The 13,931-nt window shown below is 35.3% G+C and overlaps 1 protein-coding gene across 2 annotated transcripts in view; it reads left to right on the top strand.

Moving 5' to 3' along the window:
* Nucleotides 1-13,931, top strand: part of Stag1 (stromal antigen 1) — a 335,960-nt gene that overhangs the window by 99,738 nt on the left and 222,291 nt on the right. For both annotated transcript variants that reach the window (XM_005367800.3, XM_026789595.1), the window contains one exon: nt 7,789-7,953. In XM_005367800.3, coding sequence (XP_005367857.1) covers nt 7,789-7,953 — 165 coding nt within the window. The remainder of the gene's footprint in view (nt 1-7,788; nt 7,954-13,931) is intronic.

Raw genomic sequence — 13,931 nt, 5'->3', positions numbered from 1 at the left:
CTTGGGAGGCAGAGGCAGGCGGATCTCTGTGAGTTCGAGACCAGCCTGGTCTACAGAGCTAGTTCCAGGACAGGCTCTAAAACCACAGAGAAACCTTGTCTCGAAAAACCAAAAAAAAAGAAAAAAAAGAAGTTTAGTCCATTAGCATCATATTATGACATGGTAGTGTATAGACAGACATGGTGCTAGAGAAGTAGCTGAAAGGCCTCTATCTTGCAGGCAACAGGAAATGATCTGAAAGTCACACTGAGAGAAGCTTGAGCAAATGAGACCTCAAAGCCTGCCCCCACAGTAGTACACTTCCTCCAACAAGGATCTACTATAGCAAGGTCACACCTCCTCATAGTACCATTCTCTATGACATTATGGGGGCCAATTACATTCAAACTACCACATGGTGTGATTATGACAATTCTGAAGATATAATTCTGACTGCAAGTCTATGCCTTCACATATTTTCAACATTACTGAATCTTATTGGCCCAGGCTAGTAGGAGATGTAAATTTAAAAAACTTTTATATCATAAGCAGTTATCTCTATGGGATAGTGAATGCAAAGAGATAAGTAATAACAGACATATGATTACAATAATAAAATTTGTAACTTATAAATTGTGTAATACTCTTGTTTAAAACTATTTTATATTAAATTTTATATTTATTTTGCAATGCATTCCATAATTATTTATATCTTATTTTATTGGAATATACAGTGTTTTTTTTCTACCCATTGTTTCCTTTTTCTTCTATTATAGTTAATGCTACAAGGATGATCTTACTTTACTCTGTCCAAAAGCAAACCATGGCCTTACATTCTAATATTTTATTGAGTCTCCTGATTCTAACCAGATATACATATCAATTTTAAGGTAGGATCTTGCTATTGTTTCAAGATAGGATTTTGCTATTCATTTCATATTAGCCTCAAATTATCAGCAGTCCTCCTGGTTCAGCCTCCCCAATGCTGGAATCATAGATGAATGCCATCACATTAGTCTATGTATGACTTTTGTTTAATTTTTTGTCTTTCTTGAACCCTCTTTCTAAATTTTAATTATGCCACTCTTCATAATACTAGCAGACTAATTTATAAATTAATGAAGTACCACCATGCATCTTATTCTTCTGTGAAACTTTTCCTGATTACTATTGTTAATCTTCCCTTCTTTAGAAGCCCTTCCAGAACTTATTTGAAAATAAGTTTCAATGGAATGTAAATATATTAAAGTTTGATTTCTTTTGTTGTTATGCATGTAACTAACTATATATAACTACACACAGAGAACATGCAGTTTTCCATTGAATCATGAGTTTCCTTAAACTTTTGTTGGTGATGATATAGAATGCTTGGGATTACAAACACTTCACCATTATGCCGGGGATAGTTGACATTCTCTTTAAAATTACAGCTGTGTGTTTTTCTCTATATCTTGTTATTATATGTATGTAATGATTTTGTGTTAAGCTACCCCAGAACATGTCACCATACGCTAGTTGTAGTTAGATAGCAACAATTCTCATACTCAGAATTCATATGCTGTTGTGTGAATAGGGCATAAGAATAAAGAGTGCTTTATGAATCTTTGTATTACTAGCCCTGTGAATTGCAAATCTTTCTTATTATGTTATTTATGTAATATGAAGCATAAGAGTTTATTTTTTATCTCTGCATTAATTATATTTCTTGCTTTGACTAAATGCTTGACAAAGTTAATGGAGGAAGAAAGGGTTGGTTCATTTTGAACCAATCTATAGTTTGAAGGAATACTGAATCCGTTAAGTGAGTAAAGATAATATGTAAACATTTTTAACTTGCTCACTTGTCTATTTATATGTGTTTAAAGAAAAAATTATCATAAAAAAATTAAATCTTTTAAAGATACATGTTAAAAATTATTGGGGATGGGCCTATGAGATGGTTCAGTGGGTAAAGGTACTTGCTATGGCTAAGCTGAGATCCTCAGTTCAAAATCTGGAATCCACATGGTGGAAAGAGAGAACCAACTCCTGCAACTTGCCCTCTGACCTTGATGTGTACTCTACACAGACACATATTAAATAAATTCAAAATATATTTTTTTAAAGCATTGGGAATGGATAAACTTGTCAGCTGTAGTAGTAACTCAGGAGGTTGGACACAGACACAAATTTGATAAGGCTATTAAGTATTATCTTACAAAAGTACTTTTTAAGTTAAAAAATTTTACTAGCAAACCCCAGCTTAAATGAGTTATTATTAAGAGCTATTGTTCCTGTTGTCAGCGTGGCAGCAGCTGTGTCGGTTTTGTCACTGTTCAGCTGCTGCAGCTCTGGTTACCACTCTCTAGACTGCACATTTGCCACTATCAGAGCCTCACAGTTTCTGTGGCTCCTCTTCTCCCACCAATAAGCCGTAAGGATGGCAATAGAGTCTCCTCGGATGTGCCATTGTTACGGGCTTTTTGAGGTTCTGCTTTTGGTTTTGCCTTGGGTGTCATGGCTCAGCCTTTTGTATTTGTCAACATAGTCTATTCTGTGGTCACTACTGTTCCCTTTGATTTATTCCTAGCTAGCAGAGAAAGTTAGCAAGACAAACTTTGTATTTTGGGAGCCTAATGTTGTAATCTAGGGAGAGTAAGCCAAAAAAGTGTCTCCCAACCTGCTCATTGGATGTGCCACATGACCTGCATATATAATAAGAAGTGGGGAATCTACAGTAGTTACAGTAGGCCTTCATGTAACTGTAGGATTACATTTACATCATTCAGTGTACTGTAACCTTTTGTACCTTCACAATGGTCTTTCTGCTTAGAGAAAGTATTACTTCTCTGGACAGAGTAGAAAAGGCTGCAGTGTCACCTAGAGTTTTCTGTGACTTGTAGTGACAGAAATGGTAGTGAATGGTAATGTCAGAGACTACACCTTTAGGATAGCAGTTCTCAACTTGTGGGTCAACACCCCTTTGGAGGTTGAACTACTCTTTCATATGGATCCCCTAAGACCATCAGAAAAGACATTTGTAGCATGAATTCTAGTTGGTCTTAATAATAAATACCCAGAGTCAGATATAGGGGTTAATGCTGAAGATCAGAGAAGCAGAGCAGCCAGCCACAAGAGAGTTCTTGCAATCCTTTCCTCAGGCAGCTTTTCCAGATTCCCATCTGTCTCCACCTAACCTCAGACTGCAGTAAACTTCTCTCTTCTGCCTTATATTCCATTCTCTGCCCAGCCATATCACTCCTGTCTCCACCTCCCTAGTAGTGCTTGGATTAAAGGTGTGGGGTCCCAAACCTTTGTGTGAGCTCTATTTCTCTTTTAGTCACAGTCAGTCTTGCATGGCCCAAGGTGACCTTGAACTAACAGAGATCCCTCTGCCTCTCACACCCTAAGTCCTGGGATTAAAGGTGTATGCCACCAGTCCCTGGTCTCTTGTGGTTTAGCTCTGCACTCTGATCTTCAGGCAAGGTTTATTTGTTAAAACACAATCAAGATATCACCACACATATTTACATTACAGTTCATAACAGCAGCAAAATTACATTGATGAAGTAGTAATGAAAATAATTTTATGGTTTGGGGTCACCACAACATATTAGAAACACAAAGAAAATGTCACTGCTTTGAAGGCTCATAGTCTCAGGGAATAGTGTTCCATGACAGTGTTTTTAATCTTTTCCCTGTACTTTCTTTGAATAATTACTTTCTGAATAAACAAACAAATAAACCATGAATTATAGATTTACTTCAGTGTATTGTTTGAATCATTCAAATTTATTAGATGAGCTTTTTCTTAAAGGCTACTTCATTTTTCACAAAGATATATTTCTTTATTCCTTTTTCTTTTGAAAATTCGGTATTTTTAAAATTACTTTTTTCCTTTTTTATTGGAAATAGATATTCTTCATAAAATGTATTCTGATTATGGTTTTACCATCCCCAACTTGTCACAGATCCTCCTCACTTTTTCACTGTCTTAGGGTTTCTTTTGCTGTGAAGAGACACCGTAACCACAATGACCACAGCAGCTATAAAGGTAAAACATTCAATTGGGGTGGCTTACATTTTCAGAGGTTCAGTCCATTTTCATCATGGTGTAACATAATGGTATGCAGATAGACATGGTGCTGCAGTAGTAGCCAAGTGCCCTATATCTTGACTTGCCAGCAATAGAAAATGTGGTCTGAGACACTGGGTAGTATCTTGGATATATGAGACCTCAAAGGCTGTCTCCACAGTGACACTCTTCCTCCAACAAGGCCACACCTTTCAATAGTGCCAGTCTCTTTGGGGACCATTTTCTTTCAATCCATCCAAATTCACCCCTTCTCTCTCTCTCTCTCATTAGGATATAAGCCATCATCTTAAAGTAATAATAAGATAAAATAAAAACAAGTAGCCAGAGTAACAGAAACACACATGCACACATGCATACTCCCCCTTTACAAATTAATAAAAAGAACCATAGAAAAAGCCAAAGAAACACATAGATTCTGAGACACACACATTCACGCATACAGAAAACTCATAAATATGAAATGAGCAACCATAATACATAAGCAAAAGATCAGAAAGGCTTTAAAAAAAGAAAATGTGCTCCTACTAAACATTGTGAGACACAAAACCTCCAAAAATATCATTGAGTTTGTTTTGTGTTGATCATCTAATGCTGGTCATAGGGCCTGCCCTTAATGGTGGTTTGTATATCCAATGAGTCTCCCTTGGAGAAAAGTAAGTTTTCCTTTGTGAGGGTTATCAAATTCCTGGGTAAGGGATGGACCCTCTTGTTTACTTTTCCTTGGCACTTGGACTCTCTATGGCTTACATCTTTGTGGGCCCTGTGGATGCTGCCACAGTCTGTGAGTTCATATGTGGGTCTGGCCTGTCGTGCTTAGAAGGCCTTGTTTTCCTTCATGTCCTCCATCCTTTTTCTGCTTCCTCTCTGGAAGACTTCCCTGAGCCCTGTGGGCAGAGATTTGATGGAGATAGCTATTTAGGACTGAGTGTTCCAAGGTCTCTCACTCTCTGCACATTGCTTGGTTGTTCCCATGTACTGCATGAAGAAGCTTCTCTGATGATGAACAGTATAGCAGAAGGATATTAGTAGTCATTTTATATATCAAGATCACGTTACGAAGCTGTGTCTCTCTGTCTGCAGATCTGGTTCTAAGGATTTTTATCACCTAAGAATTGAAAGTATTTGGGAAAATGTTAGGTATACAGCCCAATGTGGAGTTCTTGCTTAGCATATTCAAAGCTCTGGATTCAGTCTCTAACACCACAATGGTGATGGGGATGGACATAGCTATTTATACAATATTAACATTATATTCTGTGTTATAGTTACAGGTACACCCATTTTTTTTCAGTATTTTCATTCCATTACCTTATATTGTATGAGCATCATATGAGCTCTATACACTTGAGTGCATATTTCCCAGGAACAAGGACATAGTATTAAGTATTATATACTTCTCAAAACCAGGTTATTTAAAATTGATACCATAATTTAATTAACTAGCTATACTCAAAATTTACTAATCATTTTGGTTTCTAGATTCCAGTCTTGGGTCCAACCATATACTAAGTATTCTACTTGTTACATGCTCTGTTTCTTTTTCTTTGCAGCATGTCTTTATTCAGCCTGTATTGAATTGTTATCTTGGTATGTTTAAAAAAATAAAGGCAAGGACATTAGTTTGATCATCCTTTTTTGTATTTATTTGATTCAACTTATGAATATTTGGTAATATTATTCCACAATTAACATCTGGCTCTTAAACTGGTATGTGAACCTTCTTTGGGGAGACAATCACACATCTATTCACTCCAAATAGGTCATTGAATATAAAATTACACTTATGTAGTTTGGTGTACCAATGCATTTAATTAGAGTTATTTGATAGCTTGGAGGGAGGTTATTTACAGGCAACTTATAAGCAACTAAACTACTGAGAACTCCCCCACACTCCCAGCAACTATTAACTGTTTATAATATACTTACAAGGGGAAACGGGATTCAGGGTGTGAGGGTGTGGGAGTCTTTTGAGCGTTCTCACCTAGCAGTCTTTAACTTCCATCACATCGTTGAAGATGGGCTTAGTGTTCTTTGTCAACACTACCCTCCTCTGGCATGAAAAAAAAAGAAGAGATTAAAAAAAGAAAAGAAAGAAAAGCTGCTCATCAGCAAGTTAATGACTACCTTCATGCACTGGAATGTAATAGCTTTAAAGAAAAGTTAAGGTATTTTCTAGGTGTTACTGTAGATGGTTTATAAAATACATTAATAGTAAAAATGATCCGATGTCTACATAAATAACAAAATTAATAGAGAGCATGTTCTCTGTAGACTAGGTTGGAACTCAGGGATCCACCTGCCTCTGCCTCTTGAGTGCTGGGATTAGGTGTGCACCACCACTTCCTGACTTGTTGCTTCTTACGAATGGAAGTTGGTGACTCAGGTAGTGCTAGGAGGGCTTGATATCGTGCCAAGTTGACAAAGCTCAGTCATGTAGAGAACTTTCCTCCTCACTCCGCTGTGCTGTGTAGTGATTCTACAGTGCCCTGTGTTTATAAAGGCTAATACTGCAACAGATGGCAATAGAATAATGTTTACAGGGGCTAGCTCCAGCATTTTAAAGTAAGATAAATAAAGATAGATTTGGAGATAAGAAGCAGAAAATTTGTTGTTGGGACAGGGCTCTAATGAATTACTCCAGAAAGTATAATGACTGAAAAGATGCTTTACCAAGACCTCTGGTTAACACCAACTGGCAATGAATATAGTATAGGAAAGGAAAAATATAACTGAGGGAAAAGGAAGAAAATCGTGTGAATTTTTAAAGAATTTTAGAAAACTCTTTACATAGTGTGAGGTTAGCCTGAGCTATATGTGATTGTGTCTAAGAAAAACAAAAGAGAGAAGTAATTGGGAGCAGGACATACTGGTGATTAAATAAAATCTGTTTTTTTAATATTACATTAAGTAAAATTGATGTTGGTTAGTTTGACGCAATTGGGTAAAGTGACAGGCACATTTCTCATATTACCCCTGGCTTTAAGATACAGTGGTGGTAGGTAGTATTAATGTTGGAAAACCTGACGGCCTAGGGATGAATATATCTCAGTTGGCATGTACAAAGCCCTGGTTTCTGTCCCCACATGCCTGTAATTAATCAGTACCTGGGAGAGAAAAGGAGGATCTAGGAGTTTAGAGTTTGTTTTGTTTTGTTTTCAGCAACATAATGAGTTTGGGCTTAGCTTTGGCTATATGAGATTGTGTCTTACAAAAACAAAAGAGAGAAATAATTGGGTACAGGAGGTAGGGGAAATTTAGGCTACATTTAGGAAGTATTTTGGCTCTACTGTATTTCCAGTATCTTGAATAGTTCCAAGAATGCCCACCAAGTATTTGTTGAAATGAGAAATTTTTGAGTAATTCAGCAGAAAAAGAAATTAGAATTGCAGAATTTCCCAGGAATGTTTTAGTGAACCAAAATTCTCAGGATGCAGGAGAGTATATTGAAGAAGATGTAAAGATGGAAAAATCAAGAGTAGACATGGTTAAATCATTAAATATTGTTATACAAATATCTGAGATTTTATTTTCATATCTCTATGAACTTAAATTTTGATGTTTGTACTATAATAATTTTATCACAAAAATTTTTAATTGTTTTTGTTTAGGGATTTATATATTTTTGACCTCTTATTTCAAAACATCTTTATATGATCAAACAGTTTGAGATTATGTTTATATAAATCAGAAATAAGTCTGCATTCATTATAATTTTTCTTTATCTTTTAATTCAGTCTACAAATAAGAAACCTCGAAAATCCCCAGGAGAAAAGAGCAGAATTGAAGCTGGGATTAGAGGAATAGGTCGTGGAAGAGCTAATGGACACCCTCAGCAAAACGGTGAAGGAGATCCTGTCACATTATTTGAGGTGGTGAAACTGGGGAAAAGTGCAATGCAGGTAATTTTTGGATGTTTCTATTTCTTGTATGAACCATGACAATCTTTGTAGGGTTTTCTAGTGTATACATCGACACTTCATGTGCATTCTGTGTGTCATTGTCTGTGTTTTTGTACCCAGGGTCTTAAATATTCTGAGCATGTGCTCTACCACTTAGATATTCCTCTAATTTCTGTATAACTTATATTTGAACCAAAAGGTTATTCTTTGTAGGTTTTTTCAGTTCAGTTTGCTTATTTTGAAGGTATTCTTTGAGTTTTACTAAACAAAATGACTAATAGGAAATGCCCAAGAGTCTTTCTGTTACCTTGATCTAGTTTTCGAACGTGATTTGATATGTGTAATGCAGATTTCAGCTTATTTGAAAGAAGAGTATATGTGTGGGTGTGTCTCTTGTCTGTCGATCTCGGAGCCTCGGGTCCTCATGCTTGTACAGTAAGTTCAGTGTTAATTGAGTCATCTTATGTTTCATTTATTCAACAATGAATTATTTGGTAATCTATGATTTTATTGAAAACTTTATTGTAAAGATAAACCATAGTTATTTTACTGTTCCTTTAGCATGTTGTTACATTATTTTTCTATTAAAATATATTAATTGTTCATGTTTATTTCTGAACATTATCATTTAAAAATGTCATAGGTGAAACATTTTGCTTCATGGGTTTTTTCTTAACTTAATAAATAAATATTATATTTCTTTCCAAATATTAAACTTCCACCCTTCATAGGTGGAATAGTATAGGAAGTATTAAAATGCACAAGAAACCTGAAAGTGTGTTTTGTCAACCATCCTGAGTGTGGAATTTGAGATTATGTTTATATAAATCAGAATTTATATAATATCCTGAGTGTGGAATACAAATTTGAAGTCCACATTCTGGTGGCTTGGCAGAAAGCTCACGAGATTGAGGACAGCCTGTGCTACATAGTTCAGTTCTGCCAGAAGAACATATAAATAACCCAGTAATAAAAAAGAAGTGAGCTGGGAGCGGGGGCGCACACCTTTAATCCCAGCACTCAAGACTCAGGGAAGTGGATCTCTGTGCTTTGAAGGCCAGCCTGGTTTATTGAGCTAGTTCTAGGATAGCCAGCTCTACCAAAAGAAATCCTGACTTGAAAAAAACAAGCAAAAAACCAAAGTGTTCTGTTCCATTATTTTGGTGTTTTATATTTAAAAAATTATTTGATAACTTAAATCAGTATTATTTTTATTTACATTTCCTTGACAACCAATGGTTAACAATAAGCTAAATCTTTATTTAATTTCTCATTTGCTAATTTTAAAATTGTGCTTTCAATTTTAATGTGAAAAAATTTTAGATAATTTATAAAATAGTTACATTCAGCATCAACATAGTTTGCCACTAGTTTACCTTTTATTTTTCACTTGTATTTTGTTTGGAAGACCTTAGAGGAATTTACTTTATATTGTCTCTTTTGCATATTCTTGTGTATGTTGGTCTATGTATTTGTGTGGACAGGCAACAATGTGAATTATACTGGTTAAGATTCTTTATGCACAACAAAGACTAAAGTCTCAGTTATCCAAAGCAGTAGATGTTTGTCTGTGCATTATATTAGTGTATTTTAAAACCAAGTGCTTTTTAGTTACTAAGTTTGATCGTGTAGTTATCATACTTTCAGAGAAGAATATTAACATGCTACAGAAGTACTGATTTTTAAAATATTTTCTTCTCAATTTTGACCAGAAAGAAAATAACTGAAGTGAATTTCATATAAATTTAGAATTTTATATTTTTCATGTTAAACTTCATTTGCATAAATATTTTAACACATATTACAGCTTTGTGCTAAAATTAATATTGAAAAAGCATTTATTACCAATATATTTTTATCAAATTGGCTTGGTGTGGTAATGTATACTCATAAGTTATTTATTTATTTTAATTTTGTTTGTATTTATGTGTGTTGGTGGTAGGGTGTGCACATGCAAGTACAGATGTCTGAAATTTTGCAAGAAAGTATCAGATCCCTTGGAGTGGAGATTTTAATCCGTCTGACGTGGATGCTAGGCACAAGCACAAGCACTCTTACTGCTGACCCATCCCTCTAGTCCTATTATCATGTTTTAATACAGGTTCTGGGAATTATACATTAGTTCTTTTGCATATATAGCAGCCAGTTTATCAATTGATCTATCTACCCAGTCATAAGATCCTATTTATATTTTTAACAAAATATTGACCAAGGTAATATTTTGCATAATAGTCTTATATCACTTTTCTACCATATTTTCTGACTATGGATTGTGAGTCAGGACACCACATTTTTCAGAGTTTAATTTTGATTCAGTATTTCATATATAATTTATTGTTTATTTTCAACTTTTATTCACTATGTTTTAAAGTTGTTTATAATTTAGTACTCATTTTATTTTTACTTGGTATATTGAGATTAATGTTACAAAGTGGTCATTTTGTTTTTCATGCTGCAACTCATTGGTGGTCATTTTACTGTGAATTTGACTTCTGATTTTTCAAATTTATTTGTTTTTCACAGTCCCTAACCATGATTTATTAAACAGGTTTAATTTTCTTTCCATATAAAATTATAATATTATACTTCTAAAATAGTGCTTTTGGTCATTTTTTATACCTCTAAAATGTAAATATGGGATTGTTCTATAACAAATTTTTGTGCATGGTTCCTGAACCAAGGTCATGCATGTTTAAATTGACAAGAACCTTCCTTAAAAATGACATTGTAGTTTTGCTATTTGTTACCTACCCACTTCAAAGGTAAAATCATGATAAAATGTCCTACAGAGAGTATAAAAGCCATGCGTGCTTTGTAGTCTTGTAATCAAAGACTGAGGCTGAATCAACATGAGGGGTTAGAGCTGTACCCTATCTCTAGCAAACATTGGGGTGAGGGAATAGGCAATGTTAGTGAGTTTGGAAATAGACAATGTATGTGTGTTTTCTATAGAAGAATACTGTGGAGTTTGTAGAGAAGAATTCCACAAATGAAGAGAATTTTGGGTTATGATTGAAAAGCACTTAATGGTAGTCAGGAACTTGATATTTTCAGGTTAAAAGAACTTAGATTTCTCCCTAAAAAATGAGAATATAAAGGTTTTTTTCAAAAATAAGGACCTTAGTGTACTTTACTACAGTGGAAGCTCAAATGCTACTAGACAAGTTTAGGCTTATAGTGACCTTATAATGTAGTTATATTCTATTTGTAATCTAACATATAAAACTTGCCTGAAGATAAGGCTGCAGTATAGCATGACTAATAAAAACATAGAGACAGATTATTGAGGTTCACCTCAAAGGTCAGAAAAGCAAAACAGCCAGCCACCGGCTCTCATCTCTACCTCCATAATGTGGCTACTGGAATTAAAGGTGTATGATGTTTTTTAGTCAGTAAGAGGCCTATTCATAAGTTAAGGGGCATTGAATTCCAGGAGTGAGTTTTCTTCACAATAAGATTTTACTTCTCTTTTCTGTCCATAAGTTGGCTTTTCTTTATATGTCATGCCATCAGATACTTGTTGTGCATAGGCAATTTTGAAAGGCTCATGATATGGAGCTACTTTTATAATAAAACAAGGTCATCCCAATTGACCAAGTTGGTTTCAGTTTATTTCCTGGTCAGTTTTATGTCTTCTTGACACAAACTAGAATCATCTGTGAGATTGGCTTTAAGTGAGCCTGTGGGGCATTTTCTTAATTAGTAATTGATGGGGTTGGATACGGCCCTTTGTTGGTGGTGCTAATCCTGGGCTGGTAGGCCTAGGTTCTATAAGAAACATGGCTGAGGAAGCCATGAAAAGCATGGCCTCTGCATCAGTTCCTGTCTTCAGGTTCCTGCCCTGTTTGAGTCCTTGTTATGGATACCTTCCTTGATGAACTGACTAGAAAGTGGACATGTTTGTTTGTTTGTTTGTTTTGGATTTTCTAGACAGGGTTTCTCCGTAGCTTTTTGGTTCCTGTCCTGGAACTAGCTCTTGTAGACCAGGTTGGCCTCGAACTCACAGAGATCCGCCTGCCTCTGCCTCCCGAGTGCTGGGATTAAAGGCGTGTGCCACCACCACCCGGCTGTTTGTTTGTTTTTTGTTATCTTGCCTGAAGATAAGGCTGCAGTATAGCATGACTAATAAAAACATAGAGACAGATTATTGAGGTTCACCTCAAAGGTCAGAAAAGCAAAACAGCCAGCCACCGGCTCTCATCTCTACCTCCATAATGTGGCTACTGGAATTAAAGGTGTATGATGTTTTTTAGTCAGTAAGAGGCCTATTCATAAGTTAAGGGGCATTGAATTCTATAGCTTTAGAGCCTGTCTTAGAACTAGCACTTGTAGACCAGGTTTTCCTTGAACTCACAGAGATCCCCCTGCCTCTACCTCCCAAGTGCTGGGATTAAATGCGTGCACCATCACCACCCACCTTAAAGTGGAAGATTAAGCCAAGTAAACCCCCTTTCCTCCCCTATTTGTTTTTTATTGTAGTATTTCATTGCAGTGATTAGAAACCTTAACATTAGTCAGTTATAGGTAGTCTTGTAGTTTTGTTTGCCTGTTTTTGTTTTTTGAGGCAGTGTTTCTCTGTGTAGTTTTGGTTGTTCTGGAACTGACTCTGTAGACCAGGCTGCCCTCGAACTCAGAGATCTGCCTCTAAAGTACTGAGATTAAAGGAGTGAGCCATCACTCCCAGTTTAGTGGATTTTTTTCCTGTTTGTAGCAATCACATGATGTCCTTCTGTAATATTTCTCTGAGATTTTATCCATTTTTAGGTATTGTACTGTTTGCTTATTTATATCTTTCGCTAGTTGCTCTAATTTCCATTCTTCAATTTGAAGGGATTAAAGAAAGACAAATATCTGTCTTTCATATTCCAGCTGAAACTGAGCTGTTTACCATGCCTATAGAAGGAAAAATTGTCACTGGCTGTCTACTCAAGGGCAGACAGAGTCACTCCATGTTTCTTCTGAGTTGAAATGGGCTAGAGTCCTAACTAAAGTATTGTTTTAGTGAAGAACTACTTTTAAGATGTAGAATGTAAGCATTTTATAAGAAAGTTAAAAATGCCATGAGTAAATATAAAGCAGTTATTTGAGGCTTGAAATATAGTAGCTAGGGTAAGCTAAGCAACTTTTATTGTTCCTAATTGTCCTAATTTTTTATCAATCTGAATTCATGTTATTTATTAAATTTGTTCTCTGATAACAGAATACATATATTCAGTCACGATTACTTCACACCCACACCCACACTCATGTTCTTTTCTCCCACCTCCTATAATTCCTATTTTTTCCCATGACTGTCATTTATAAAACGGACAAATATATCATTCAAGACTAACAAACTCCAGGCTTTGACTATCAATAGTCTTCTAGCCTAAACCTAAAAATAAAACAACCGAATAAAATTCTATCTAATATTTATGCTATTAAGTATTATATAGTATACATATTAAGGAATTACACTATGAGAGTTTACAGAAGACATTTGTGATACTACTAAATCTGTGGTGAAAAATATTACTATAGACTATGTTACTGGCTTCTTAGTATGGGGGTGTTCACCCCCCCCATCATTGTAGCTTAGGGGCTGTGATCCTTTCTACTCTTTGCTTTTTGGGAGCTCAGTGTGCCTCTTATGGTTTCATAAGATCCACAGTATTTCTACTACTTCAGTTTCCCACATGCTATAATTAGAGGCATAAGGTATCACATTGGCTTAGATTAGTATCTTGAGTTTGCAAACTACAATGTTATCTTGATCGTCTGCTTGTCTTATTTTAAAGGAAATAAGTATCACTATAAAGGAAAAGGAAATTAGTATCACTATAGAATATTAACTCTGTCTGTCTACACATGTCTACTTAACCCTATGAAATAGTTGACAGAAAATTGTATATTAATATAGTTAATGTCTCAGTGTATACTACATAAATGGGTAGAATGGATTGATCGTTATGGTAATAGGGACTTTTTTTTTTTTTTTT

The sequence above is a fragment of the Microtus ochrogaster genome, unplaced genomic scaffold (assembly GCF_000317375.1).
Source record: "Microtus ochrogaster isolate Prairie Vole_2 unplaced genomic scaffold, MicOch1.0 UNK24, whole genome shotgun sequence".
NCBI lineage: Eukaryota > Metazoa > Chordata > Mammalia > Rodentia > Cricetidae > Microtus > Microtus ochrogaster.
Note: the sequence above shows the minus strand (reverse complement) of the source record. Positions and strands in the feature narration are given on the sequence as shown.